This window comes from Zonotrichia leucophrys, chromosome 5 (assembly GCF_028769735.1).
Source record: "Zonotrichia leucophrys gambelii isolate GWCS_2022_RI chromosome 5, RI_Zleu_2.0, whole genome shotgun sequence".
Taxonomy (NCBI): Eukaryota; Metazoa; Chordata; class Aves; order Passeriformes; family Passerellidae; genus Zonotrichia; species Zonotrichia leucophrys.
The window spans coordinates 26264116-26277693 of NC_088175.1; the positions used below are offsets into that span (position 1 = coordinate 26264116).

At 38.8% G+C, this 13578-nt stretch overlaps 1 protein-coding gene and 1 long non-coding RNA gene across 2 annotated transcripts in view; both read left to right on the forward strand.

Moving 5' to 3' along the window:
* Positions 1-2026: 2026 nt before the first annotated feature.
* On the forward strand, positions 2027-8110 carry LOC135448015 (uncharacterized). Its single transcript, XR_010440379.1, has 3 exons — positions 2027-2070; positions 2584-2710; positions 8034-8110. It is a non-coding gene; the product is annotated as an uncharacterized LOC135448015 (long non-coding RNA).
* A 3247-nt stretch (positions 8111-11357) lies between these two features.
* RYR3 (ryanodine receptor 3) overlaps positions 11358-13578 on the forward strand; it is a 194180-nt gene continuing 191959 nt past the window's right edge. The window contains exon 1 of the mRNA XM_064713454.1: positions 11358-11470. Within this exon, the coding sequence (XP_064569524.1) occupies positions 11420-11470 (51 nt within the window). The 5' untranslated portion in view covers positions 11358-11419. The remainder of the gene's footprint in view (positions 11471-13578) is intronic.

Here is a 13578-nt window from a genome sequence, read left to right on the forward strand (position 1 = left end):
ATGAAGAAATGAAAGAAAAAATAATCTTTCTCCCTTGACTAAAGAAATGTGATCATGCTGAGACAGAAATAGATTTAAATCTAGCATGAGGATAATCAAAAAACCCAGCAAATACTGCATAAAAGACAAAAATTAATGCCCAAATTCACAGGGTCAGGTATACACGACCTAACATATTTAACTATAAGAATGTGCCAAAAATTCCTACATGTTTGTAAATGTAAAAATATATGTGTATACAGGTCAAGAGGCAATTAAATAGTGTCCACATTTTTGTGAATACAACTCTTTTGAACATAAATTTTTGAAAAAAAGTAAAATTAAAAACATTAGGACCAATACTGTGTGGCACCTTCTTTGACTGCAAGTTGAAGTAAATCCACATAGCAGCTTACAGAATTTAGCCATTACTTTCATTAACTCAATAACAATTACTGTGTAATATCTATGCAAAGCATTACCTTTATTTATTGTTAGTTTTATTTTTGCTCATGAAGAAAACTGTTGATTCTCCTTTCTCAATTCTTATTGTTCTTTCACAGCAAGTTTTTAAACACTGACCATACTTAAATGGTAACACAAAATAATTAATTTTATTTTTTAAGAATTTGCTAGGACAGTTGGACACAATACGGGTTTGGGTCTTTTTTGAAAAAACATTAAAAACATTAATCAAAGGTTTCTTGAACTTCATTGTAACTCCCTTCCTTTGTGAAGCCATATTTAGTTAACATTTGGGTTTTTTGTGTTTTTTTTAAAGAACATTTCTATTGGAAGTACTTGTTGGAAACATCCCTAGGGCAAAAAAGATATTTGTTATAACATCCTGCCCACATTATGCAACATAATGACTCACAAATAATTAATGAAAACCACAAAGTTAAGTCCATAATGATTTTCAGAACTACATGAAATTTCAGTACCTGCTAGTTAAAGAACTGAGGAACTATAAAGGTAAACACAAAGCTATAAAATTAACTCTTCAATCCAAATCACTTACACTAATACTACATGAAAATTTGGTAAGGCTTACTTACCCTAATTTGAGTTGGGGGGTGAGATGATCCTAAATTTTGATTGAACTTTCTTCGCATTTTTAAAAGCTGTTTGGACAGATTTCCTTTACATGTAATAATTTTCCATTGTTATACCCAGTGTGCTAAAAGAAAATATGTACAATTAAGTGCTGAGGGGTGATAAAGGCAAATCCTGCACCCCTAGTATGTGGCCAGCTTTACCTTTGCAGTCTCTTACAGCTGTTACAAATTGCAGCAGCTGCCTTTATTTCATCTGCAAAAGCTACAACCTTTCTTTGCCTGCAGAGCTGATTCATTAGAGTCTAGGCAAAAGTCTGTGGCATTTTGAAAGCTAAATAATATTTCCTATCGATTACTCATTTCAGCCTGCAGTGTTTTTGAACCTGTCTGTACAGGGCTCAGGAGACTGAAGCAAATTTGAAAAAAGTGAGGCAGCACAGCATCAACTACTCTAGATTTGCTTCCTCGGTTCCCTGAGGTGATTCAGGGGGGCAGGTAACATTTAACTATGGTTACAAAAATCAAGTAACAAAGAACTGATTGGTTTTTGGGTTATTTCTAGTATTAGGCATTCTTAGATGGCAGGCCAAGCTGCCTTCAGTGAAGCCACATCTGCCCAGAGCTGCCTGGCCCCACAGCTGGGGCCTGTAAGCACAATCTGTGGTAATTGGGAATGGGATTGGGGCCGAGCCTCATCCCCAATGGGCTACAGCTGTGTGGGCCAGGAGAGCAGCATTGACAGCAATGAGCCATGGAGTGCCCAGGGGCACTGAGCCTCATCCCAATGGGCTACAGCTGTGTGGGCCAGGTGACCAGTATGGAAGGTAATGAGTCATGGAGTGCTGAGGAGCACTGACCAATCACAAAGAGAACAGAGGGCACACAGGTGCAATGCATAAGCTATGAGGAAAAAAAGGTTGGGCTAAAGAACAGGAAAGGTAGGTGCTTGTAGACTTCTAAAGTGGAGTGATGTTATTGCTGTATAGGCAGAGGCCTGAAGCCTTCTGGTGTTTTATGGTGTTACTCTGTGTGGGTGAGCACTTAAAGGTTTCTGGTATTGTATGGTAATACTCTGTGCATCATAGTCTTATCAACTGTGTTCTGTGCTGTGATAGGGGCCCCTGCAGAACACAGCAGCACCCCAGGACAGTGGCACTGGGAGTAGCAGAATTTCTCCAGGCAATTATGATTAACTAGGCTAAGACCAACACTGTAATAACACAGAGATGTGGCAGACCCAAGTATATCTATTCATGCATATTCTCAAGCATTTTTTGGGGCCCTGTTGGGACCTGCCTATGGTGAGAGCAGTCACTCCTGGCAGCCTTGGCTCTGCTGGGCAGTCTGTACCTCCCAAGTGCTCCTGGTGCCAGGGCAGCCATGAGGGAGCGGGGCTCCAGGCCTGCATCCTCCCTGCCACCATGTCCGGGAAGGGGCCATGCTCCTGCTCCAAGCCAGGCCTGTGAGCCTTACTGCTCAGTGGATGGCGTAGAGGTGACTGCTACATGCTTAACTTGGGAACTGAGAAGATTCTTCTTTCCTGCAGGAAAGGGGTGGACAGGATGTTGCAAGTCTTATCGCTTTTCAGTTAACAGGACTGCCAGGGTCCCCTCTGCATGACCGCTGCAAAACCAGTTAGGATGGCTCATGACGCAGCACAGGATCCACTGAAGGTGAGAGGGGCTTAACAAAAACAATCCATGGTCAGATTAAGGTACACTGAACCTAAGTAATTTGTTGGACTTGGTAGAATAGTGCGCCAATTACCACAGCATTGAACAACATATCCTTCCCCTATTTTTTAATTTTACTCCTTTATTAAAGGAGTTAATGCAATTTTTCAACGGTTTTCTTTGTTAAAGCTGGTTAGGCCCTCTAATAGTCTGAGTGATCACAATTTTCTCTATCTGGGCTAATACATATTCTTACTTAAGCTTGGGCTTCTAGGACTGCTTTATCTAGAGCAATATCTCTTTGTAATTGATCAAAGTAAACATATTCCTTTTCTTGTATCCAGTAGATGAAGGCAAATAATCAAACTACATATTTCAAGAAGAGCTCTTGAACCTTAATTATTCCAAGGTAGATTATTATTATAAAAAGCAGACCTTTTTTATTGCTTTTTTATTGGGGTTTTTTTTCCAGGTTTAGGGTCCTTTATCTTGGGAATATTTGGAAGAGCTAGTCTCATAATTGGTTTCTACGTTTTCCCAAGAGATCATACCTACTATTTTCAGAATCTTGTTACAAAAGTTAATTAAAACATCTCCAGAACGTTTTCGTTTGCTGTAACACAAGTAAGATTAACACATTCACAATGTCTATGCTCAAGTTGAGAAAAAGCATTTAACAAGATATTACAAAATCTTACATTTGGGTATTAAATTGCCTATTTAAAGCTGTATAAAATTGACAACAAAACTTAAAAGTAAAACCAAGTAAGCAAAGATGTGAATAAATAGGAATATGCATAAAACTAAAAGTGAGAATGGCTACTTTTTCTAAAGCACCCAGCAATACATATCAATAAATCTGTACTACACCAAGGAGCACTCAATACAGCACAAGTCATTTTATTGAAAAAAATTTTAGGCTTCTTGGTTTTTAGTCATTGAGAAGTGAGGAAAAATAGGTGGTTTTAAAAAAAATTTAGTGTCTGGAAATAGAAGTTGGAATTCCTTATTGAATGAAATACAAATTCTGTTCAATTTTTAGTTTTACATGTTTTTCTTATTAGTTATGCCAAATGAATTGTTTTTAAAATGTTATTTTCTACAATTGATTTGTAGTTACTACATTCAACTGTTCCAATACAATGGGATTTTAAAATCCCATATTTTTAGTTTTGCAGAAAGTGGAAGATTTTGTGAGACTATTATAGCAGATTTGCTCTTTTCTTACTTCTTTTTTCTGAAGTATTCACAAATGGGCGATGCCAGAAATGGGCTGAAATGTCACTTTACTTTGACTTAGCAGTCCATATGTAACTTTCTAATTATGTTTGTGAGTTTAATATAAGTGTTTACGTAAATTTTGAATCAATATGGCTGCTCAATTTAAATTATGTCTAACCCAAACTGATGAGATGAAGATCATTATGGTTTGAATAGGTATGGTTGTGTACTTGGTATGCCTAGAAATGGTGACCTGTTTATGTAATACACAGTATAATTATCACATTTGCAATAAGCTAGAGTAAGTTCATGGACATTTTTCTCTGTAAGAATGCTGTCTCAGCATGATATGTAGAGCAATTTAATTGTGTAGTAATATTTAGAATGGAGTTTAATGTAGAGTGTAGTCACAGTTAGTTTTGACTACTCCTTTATCTGCTGGAGAAGCAGTACAGTGAAGCCCAGTACAGGAGGTTTGTGAAAAGCCGATGGCCACTTGCTGTCTGTCCTGGGGTGACGTTATGATGTTTGTATCCCCATTCATCTGTTCTGTGCCTTTAAGACCGGTTCTGAAGAGTGGAAGTTTTGTTTGGGTTTCTCTTATCAGAGACACAGAGATGGGCAGTACGTAGGGCTGTTTTTCACTTCTTGCTTTCAGCTTGCTGCTTTGCTTCCTCTCTTTTCTGCTCTCGCTTCTGCTCTGCTTTGGCCTCTGCTTATTAGCTAGTTTTAGCTAAACAGTCCACATCCCTTCCTGGACTGTTTCTCCTCTCCTGTTCCTGTGACCATCTCGAACCTGCTCCGGACTGGGACCCGGGAACACCGAAGGTTTGGCTGCAGCAGCTGGCCCAGCGCCGGAGGGACTGAGAACAGAGCAACCACCCCTGAAAGAGACTTTCTGATTTTGTCATCTTTCTCAGAGCGGTGTCATCGGGTATTGTTCATTTTGTGTGCTGGGGGGTGCTGTGCCTGAAATAAACAGGTTCTTTCCACCTCTCTCCAAGGAATTTTTTCCCGAACCGGTTGGGGGGAGGGGCCGTGTGGGTTTTGCTTTCTGGAGGGGCCCTCCTTTGCAGATTCTTTAACAAATTTGCCCTAAACCAGGACACTCACAGGTAGTGGAGGATCCCACAAGGAAGGGTGTGCTGCTTGAACTTATGCTAACAACAAGAGAAGGCCTCTTTGGAGATGGGAAGGGGGAGGACAGTCTTGGCCATGGGACTGTGGATTTCAGCATTGGGTGAGGCTGAAGCAGGGCAACAAGTAAGGTTGCAACCACAGATTTTAGGAGAGCTGACTTTAGTGCCTCTTCAGGGATCTTGCTGGGAGAATCCTGTGACTACAGGCTCTGCAGGAAAGAGGGGTCCAAGGAAGCTGGTTGATATTCGAGGATCACTTCTTCCAGGCTCAAGAATTATGCATCCCAATGGGCATGAAATTGGGCAAAGGGGGCAAAAGACCTGTGTGGATAAATAAGGAATGTAGTCCAGACACTTCTCAAGTGTGAGAAATACATAAGAGAGGGAAGCAAGGTCAGGCCACTTGGAATGAATGCAGATAGGTTGTCAGAGTAAGCAAAAATGACAAAACAAAGACAAAGGCCCATCTGGAATTAAATCTGGTCAAGGATGTTGAGGACAAGAAGAAACATATAAGTAGCAACAGGAAAACTAAGTGTAATGTTGAGGATGCTGGTAACTGAACACAGAGCAGGCAGGGTTACCGAACGCCTTCTTTGCATTGGTCTTTACAAACAAGACCAGCCCTCAGGAATCTCTCACCCAGGAGAGCAGAGTAAAAGAATGCTGGAAGGAAGACTCCTTTGGTCAAGAAAGATTGGGTTAGAGAACATCTAGACAAAATTGAGGTCCACAAGTCCTGATGGGCTGTATCCACAAGTGCTGAGAGAGCTGGCAGATGAAATACCTAGGCTGCTTATGATCATCTTTGAAAAGTTGTATTGATTAGCAGTGGTTCCTAAGGATTGTAAGAAAGCAAATTTCACTCGTCTTCAGAAAGGCAAGAAAGAGGACACAGGGAATTGTTGGAGAGTCAGCCTCACATCAGTCCCTGGAAGATGATGTAGCACCTCATTCTGCAGGCCATCTTTATCCACAAGGATGACAAATAGGTGATCAGAAGTATTCAGCATGGATTCACTACAGGTTCATGCTTGTCCAGCCTGACTGCCTTCTATGATGAAACAACTGTCGAGATAAATGAGGGAAGAACAGTGGATGTTGTCTACCTTGACTTCAGCAAGACTTTTTGTAGGGAGATAGAATATAAGAAAATAAAGATAGTGTAGCAAGTAATCCCTAAGGAGTTGCAACTGGGCCAATTATCAAAGATTAGGACCAGGCCTGACTTTAACAGGCCACAGCTCTGACCAATAAGATGATGAGTGCTATAAAAGAGTGGGGTGGCTGATTGAGAAGGGAACTGGAGTCAGTTGGTTACTTTGTGAAGATGAAAGAGTCAGTGCTCTGAGGAAAAGCCTATGAGAAAACACCAAGAAGGTATGGAAACTTTGAGATAAGGAGACAACAGTATGGAACCCCTGCAATAAGATGACAACAAATTTTGACATTGTTCTCATGGTGTCCTCATAGGTGAACTCTGGAAGTGTGGACTGGACAAGTGGACAGTGAGGTGGATTGACAACTGGCCAAACAGCAGATCCCAGACTGTTGTGATCAGTGAGTGGCACAGGGTCATATTGTGAGCTTGTAACTAGTGGTGTTCCCCAAGATTCACTTTTGTGAATTCTTTACCTGAATTCATTGATTGCTTGGATGAAGGGCAGATGCATCCTCAGCAAGTCCACTGACCACACAAAGCTGGGAGGAGTGACTGATACCCCGGAGGGCTGTGCAGGTGATCAAGCACTGGAACACGTTGCCCAGACAGGTTGTGAAGTCTCCCTCACTGGAGATATTCAAGAACTGTCAGGACACAATCCTGTGCCATGTGCTTTGGGATGACCTTGCTTGAGCAGTGAAATTGGTCCACCGGGGACAAATGTACTGCATAATCTGGAGTAAAATTGGAAATAAGGCTCCCAATGTCTTAGGCTAAAGTAATGGCCACTGTTACGTTTACCTGGTGGCAGAATCTTTTTTAAACTTTACCACCAGATGGCAATCTAACATAAAACTTTGATCATTGGTGAATGAGGTTTTGAGTCTCTGGTTTGAGATACTGTTCTTTCCTCATTTTGCTTTAAGTAGTGCTGAATTTGCTTAGAAAGCCACTCAATGAGGCCTTACAAGCAACATTGATAATGTACTATGAATTCTGAAACATTACATAGTATACTTTACACTTTCATATAAAAATGGCATCAGAGGTTTACTTAGTTTTTAAAATTTGAGGAAATATTTGACCAAGATGTTACATTTTCCACATGAAAATTAAATGCAATTCTTCCAGATTAAATTAAAAAGAAGCCCCCTTCACCCCCAATCCCTGCCAAAAAAACCCCAACCCAAAATACTCCAAGTAACAAGACAAAATGACAACAAAAGTACCCTGGATAGTCACAGAAGTAGTTTTCTCTTTGGCACATGAAATGTTCACCTGCTAAACATGCCTAACATTAGTGAACTGAACAAGGAGCTGACTGCTGAAGATAGTCAGCATAAGGAATTTGAATACTTTAGTGATGTTTTTGTAAAGAAAACAAATTTTTTACTATTAATGGCATTTTAAAACCTGTATTTGTGTTTTTTTTTTTTTGTACTTGAGGCACCTAAAGAATGCAGAGATATGACAGTCTTTTAAGAAGCACCTAACTTTTACCCCTACAGCCTGTAATTATCAGTGGAAAATTTAGTTTTGATTCCTCACTCAACTGACTTTTTGGTAACTGATATTACCTTTACTTTTTAAAATGTCAATGTGTATGTATTACCATTACAGGTTTTGCAGATATCTTCTACTTGGTATTTGAGTCGTTTTTGATTGGGTGTATTAACTCAATCTTCATAAAGGTAAAATACACACACCAAAAGTTGTTTACAGATTGTTCAGATAATCGTTCATTACAGAGTGATTTTTTAAATTTTGTTTTGTAATACCCATCTTGCTATTTTATTGTCAGGCTACTGCTACTATTAAAATTCTATCCTACAATCAAGGACCAGTGAAGAGTCAGCCTGAATCCCACAGTGAAAGAGGTGAGTTTATGTTGTAGGATAACCAGGCTGCATGTTTTTAATGAAAACCAAAAGGAAGTTTTTCTTACATTTGGTTTGTGGACATGTCCTTCTGATAGCTTTAAAGTACCATGAGCTCTTTCCAGAGTGTGTTTAGGAGGAAAAGTGCTAAATTGCAGATTGAGGATTGATTGGGATGAATAGAGTATCATAAAACACACAAGTGGTCACAATTCAGGTTGTTGGACCTGTGTAGCTTTCCAGGTGTACTTTCAACCTGTAAAGTGGAATGCTGCACTTTACAGTCATATCCTGTAAAGCAGAGTGACTGTGTATATAAACATACATAGATATACACACACATCTACACATAGATATATATACATATACACCCTGTGTGCAATATGTGGTCATTACAGCCAAATCTCAGTCTTGTAGCAATGGGGAAGTCCTAGACAGAAAATATGTTTGAGAAGATGTGGATCTCATTATGCTGTACTAGGTGAATAATTTTCTTCTTAAACATATAGCACAAAAAGAATATCTAGGGAGCAGAAGTGCTATGCAATGGTTTTGCATTACGGTTGGCAATTTTAAAAAGAGGAAATCTAAGAAAAATATTTTGTTTATAATGGCAGGATATTGTTTCCCAAAACAATGCATGGGAATCTTTGTAAAGATAAGTATCAAACCATAGAGGAACTTACAAACAAAAACCCAAACCTACTGATTTGACATGAATCAGAATTTTCCCAATATTTCATTCTTCATATGCTTTGTCTGTTGTTTAAAGAAATTCAAAGAAATATCCTAGCATGTGGATGTCTGCCTAAATGAAAAAAAATTGGTACCCTATCTGCCTTATTAGGAGTTGCAGACATATATATTCATAGCTATGTATATTAACTGATACAAGTATATTATTTTACTCTAAAATGTTTTCATTTCATAGGAAGCATTTTAATGGAATACTCCAACATATGAGGTAAACAGTAGAAAAGTTATATATTTTCTCCCTTTTCATTTGATTCAGGTGGATTAATCTCAGCTTTGCATGTTCAGAACTTATTATCTGGAAATCTTCTTACATGACTGAAATAAATTTGGCCAGCACATGTACTTAATGATATTTATTTCTATTTGTGATGAAAATTTAGCACTTGTGCTTATTTTCCCAAGTTTTTGGTTATTTCTTGCTAATAATCTTCCAAAGTAAAATAGTATGCTTGAAAGGTTGTTTAATTTAAGATGATACAGAAAAAGTGTCCTTACATGTGTATTGCACTTTGCCATGCCATATCAAATCCATTGTGTATAGAATGGAATTATAGAATGGTTTGGGTTGGAAAGGTCCTTAAAAATCATCTAGTTCCAAAACCCTTCACTTACTCTGGTCAAGGAAACCCTCTGCTAGAATGTAAATTAGGAAATAATATAAATGTGTGGGTAAGCATATGTCATAGTAGGCCTCACTAGCTACTCTTTTTAGTAAGATCACTGAGTGGCATGCTTTTTTTTTGGGCAAATTTTCCCCACTTCTCCGATTTTTTGAGGTATTTTTCTGGAATAACAGTATTCCATAAGGAAGACCTGTTATGGTATGTTCTTTTTATTGATGAGGATTGAGATAAAGTGTTGATCCAGATATGGCTGGAGTTAAAATAAACACCATAGAAAAGCCCCGACACAAAAATGGATGTACAAATGCCAGCCATATCAGTTTTCTGGCACCTCAGAGAAACATTTTTCTGCCACATTGCCTTTGCCTTGCACAGCAACCAACAAAAACTGCAGGGTGGGGAAAAGGAAGTGGATGGACTGGCAGGAAGAGCCAGTATGACTATACCCACTAAAGGCTTCTGACCTGAAATTGCCTGTTGCTGAGTAATGTGTTTGGCATTATTTTTTGGACGGATTTTCTCAGGGTAATAAGACAGAGTGAAATAAAACATTTTTCAAAGAATTCTGCCTGTCAAGGAGAGAAAATCTTGGGCATCTCATTTTCTGGCTTGTGACTATGGTTATTTTAATTAGTGCAAAATGAGAATAGTATTTATTTGGGGGGTGGAAGGGCAGTGTGCATTGGGTTCCGCATCCAGAGGACAGTTGTCCATCAATTATTAGCTTGTGGGCACAGAGTATGCAGTTTCAGTTTTCAGTGTGCTACACTCATCCTTGTGACCCCAGGAAAGATATTGTTTCCTTATTGTACCTATGTTTTCCTTTGTATACCATAAATATGTTCTTATTGAGAAAAAGACAGTATACCTATGGTAGTCTGTGAGAGAATATGTCTAGTTAAATAGGGACTGCACAAAGTTTGGGTAATTCTTCTCAGGGGCTGAATATAGTGGTAAGCTGTGGTTGCAATCTTATCACAAGATTCAAGATCCTCGGCAGTTTCTTCTGTTTCCTTGTCATTTTTTTTCCTCCCTTCACTTAATTAAATTTTGTTCTAGTGTTGATCTATTTTCTTTCCTTCATTATTTGCTCTTATTCAAGTGATAAATAGCAATTTTCATTAATAACAAATTTCTTCATTGTTGAACTAGAATTTAAAGTTATTTTAAGTTTTATTTTGACATAAATGTGTTCTGTGGATTCTGAAGTAAATATGCATCATCTTCTATAAATACTCAGGTGTAGTTCTAAAAAGATACAGATAAAGCCCTTGAAGTCCCTAGGATAGAGTATAAATACCATGTAAAGGGATAGCACAAATAACTACACATAGTTGGTTCAGATCATAAAGTCATCTTGGAAATCAGATTTGCAGCTGCTTATGCAGAGAAGCAAGAAATGGAAATTATTGTAAGCAAGCTGAAAATACCTGCTGTCAAAATCCACTTGTCCTGTGATCATCAGGATTACATCCTTCTGCTGCATAATCAGTAGGTTCAAAATTGCTGAATTTGATACATTTCAGTGCAAAATTTGCTATCCTGATCTGTGAATATGGAAGCTCAAGCTCTGCTTTTATTAACACTTCAGCATTTCTGTTGTTCTGCCCAGAGAGTATCTGGAGGGAAAAAAATCAACACCTAGTGATGCATATAACGCTTCCTGCAATACCTTAACAGTAGGGGGTTTTGCCTCCAGGGTAGAGAGAAAAGGGAGAGAATTGCTTGCTGTGAGCTGGAAAAGCAGCAGCGCAGTTGGCTCTGGCAGTGAGGGGGTTGACTGACAGTCTGCAGTGCAGTGGAGTTAGCTGAGCTCCCTATATGGCTGTGGATTAGCTATATGCTAATACTGATAGGAGAGGAGCAGCACAGAGCGCAGTGAGCTGACGGTGGAGGCGATCAGCCTCAGCAGAGCTGACTCCTCAAGAGCCATGGCTGAAGGGGGTGAAGGAGGGGAAGATGAAATACAGTTCCTTCGAACTGTAAGTATCTGCTTTTTATAGGTCATGTAGTACATGATTTTGTGTCTCACGTCTATTTCTTTTCTGTTGTATTAAAAATAAAGTGTTATTTCTGTGCTGGGCTTTGCCAAATGGCAGAATTGATTTAGTCAGTGGATGAAATAAAGCAAGAATAAGAGCTCTAATAGCATCATGCAGTCTCAGTGTGTTCTTCCCTGAATCTGCTCAATAGCCAGTTTGGTATAAGGAGACCTATTTCCGCTGTAATCCCCTGTGTTTGAAGCGTCCCCGTCAACTTTGTACTTGGGTTTCTAAATGTAGCATGCCAAATATGTGACCTCTGAAACTTCTGTCTGGGTTAGATTTCACTGACATTAACAGAAGCTTTGCAAATAGGAGTGCCTTAAAATGATGAATAAACCAAGCAAGCCCCTGATGACCTCTTCTGATAAACATGCACAAGAAGCACACTTGTGTGTAGGGAATACCAACAGATGTTGAAGTCAGGGCTCTGCAAATATTTGGGGTCTTTTCTCTACTTAAAAGAAGCTTATCTTTAAAGGACATAAGCATTTCTTTGGGAACGGGTGTTAATTAGTGAAATACCCTCCACTTGGGGCAATTTTCTATAAAGAGCCCTCACACCATTCTTTCCTAAAGCTTTACACAAATCTAGTATGACAACTAATTTAGACTTTTAAGCAAGTAGTGTATGTGCATTAATTTTTGGGAAGAGGATAACATCCTTTTCATGTCTCACCTTGTGTCTCCTTATATTTACCCTGCATGACTAAGAGTGTGTTGTTGTGTAACTAGCGTGGAAAAACTGCTTTTAGCTGTGTGTATTGCCTTCCCTTTCCATGCTATCTTTACTTTGCATTTATCACAAATAATGTTCTAGAAACAAGCTCCTCTAGAGCTGATTCAACTGAAAGGATAAGTCACTAAAATAAAACATTGCTAAGTTCCCAATGTAAGAAATTACAAGATTGATTTTTGAGAAGCTGAGGTAAATTATTTATGGGAAATAAAGGTTGGAGTGAGGTGGTGGCTGCTGCTGTAAGTTGTCTAGGTGTGATGAAGTGTCATTAGTACTTTTAAGCCTCAGAGAATTTCATGGGGAGGGGGGGCAGGAGGGGATGGATAATGACAATGAAAAATCTTTTCCAACACCCTTCCACTACGCTTTTTAAAGGTACATATTTTAGCAGATTACTCCAGCCTTTAATCTGAGACTGGAGTGTTAAATGTGTATCCTTCATCCTCTCACTTTCTAGGATGCTGCCTTAACAGAACAGCCATCCTCAGGGATGGAGTGAGAAGCTTTGCCCTTTCATAGGTGTAGCCTGTGTGTGCTACATGAGATGGCAATTTCTGCTGCTGTGATACATTCCATGCTAGAGTAACTCTCTTGCACTTCTTCCAATGGTTAAAACCGAGTTCTCAACAGCGGTGTGGGCCAAAACTGGAAATAGCAAAAGGGACACTATGCAGAAGTGTTCCTTCCACATAGTGCAAGGAAATCTTCTACAGGGGAGAGAATGAACTAGATTTTTCTCTTGGAAGTTCTAGCTACTTCTTGCTCTAAAAATCCTATCAGCTACTGCTGTCTCCTCTACATTATAAATCTTCCTTCATTGAGGGCAAGGGCTGTATTGTTTGTTTGTTAGTATACTGAGAAAGGAAACATTTATTAGATACGGAGTGCTACAGTGAGATACACCTTCAGTACTGATTTCTTACAGCTTTTATTTCTGCATAAGCAGTGTTTGTGTTTACAAACATATAGTACAGTAGTCCTTAAGAAGTCTTGCAGTGAAATTGTTAATCAATTAGAATCTTCTCTGAATCAAAATATTTTCTAGGTTTTTGGATTGCTACTGAATGTTTCCAAGGCTTATGCAGCTGAATTTTCCTTTGAAAATGTTGATATCCGTATTTTTATTTTTGACTGTTTAGACAGAAGTTATCTAGGATATTTTGGGGTCTTGGGCATAGCTCTTTCTTGTTTAGGTATAAAATAAGATTATATGTCTTTTGATTTAAAGTTATCATATAGCATTTTTTGAGAAAGAAACAGAACCAACTCTTAAAAATCTGCTTAAATTATTTTTTGCTATCTTAAAGAG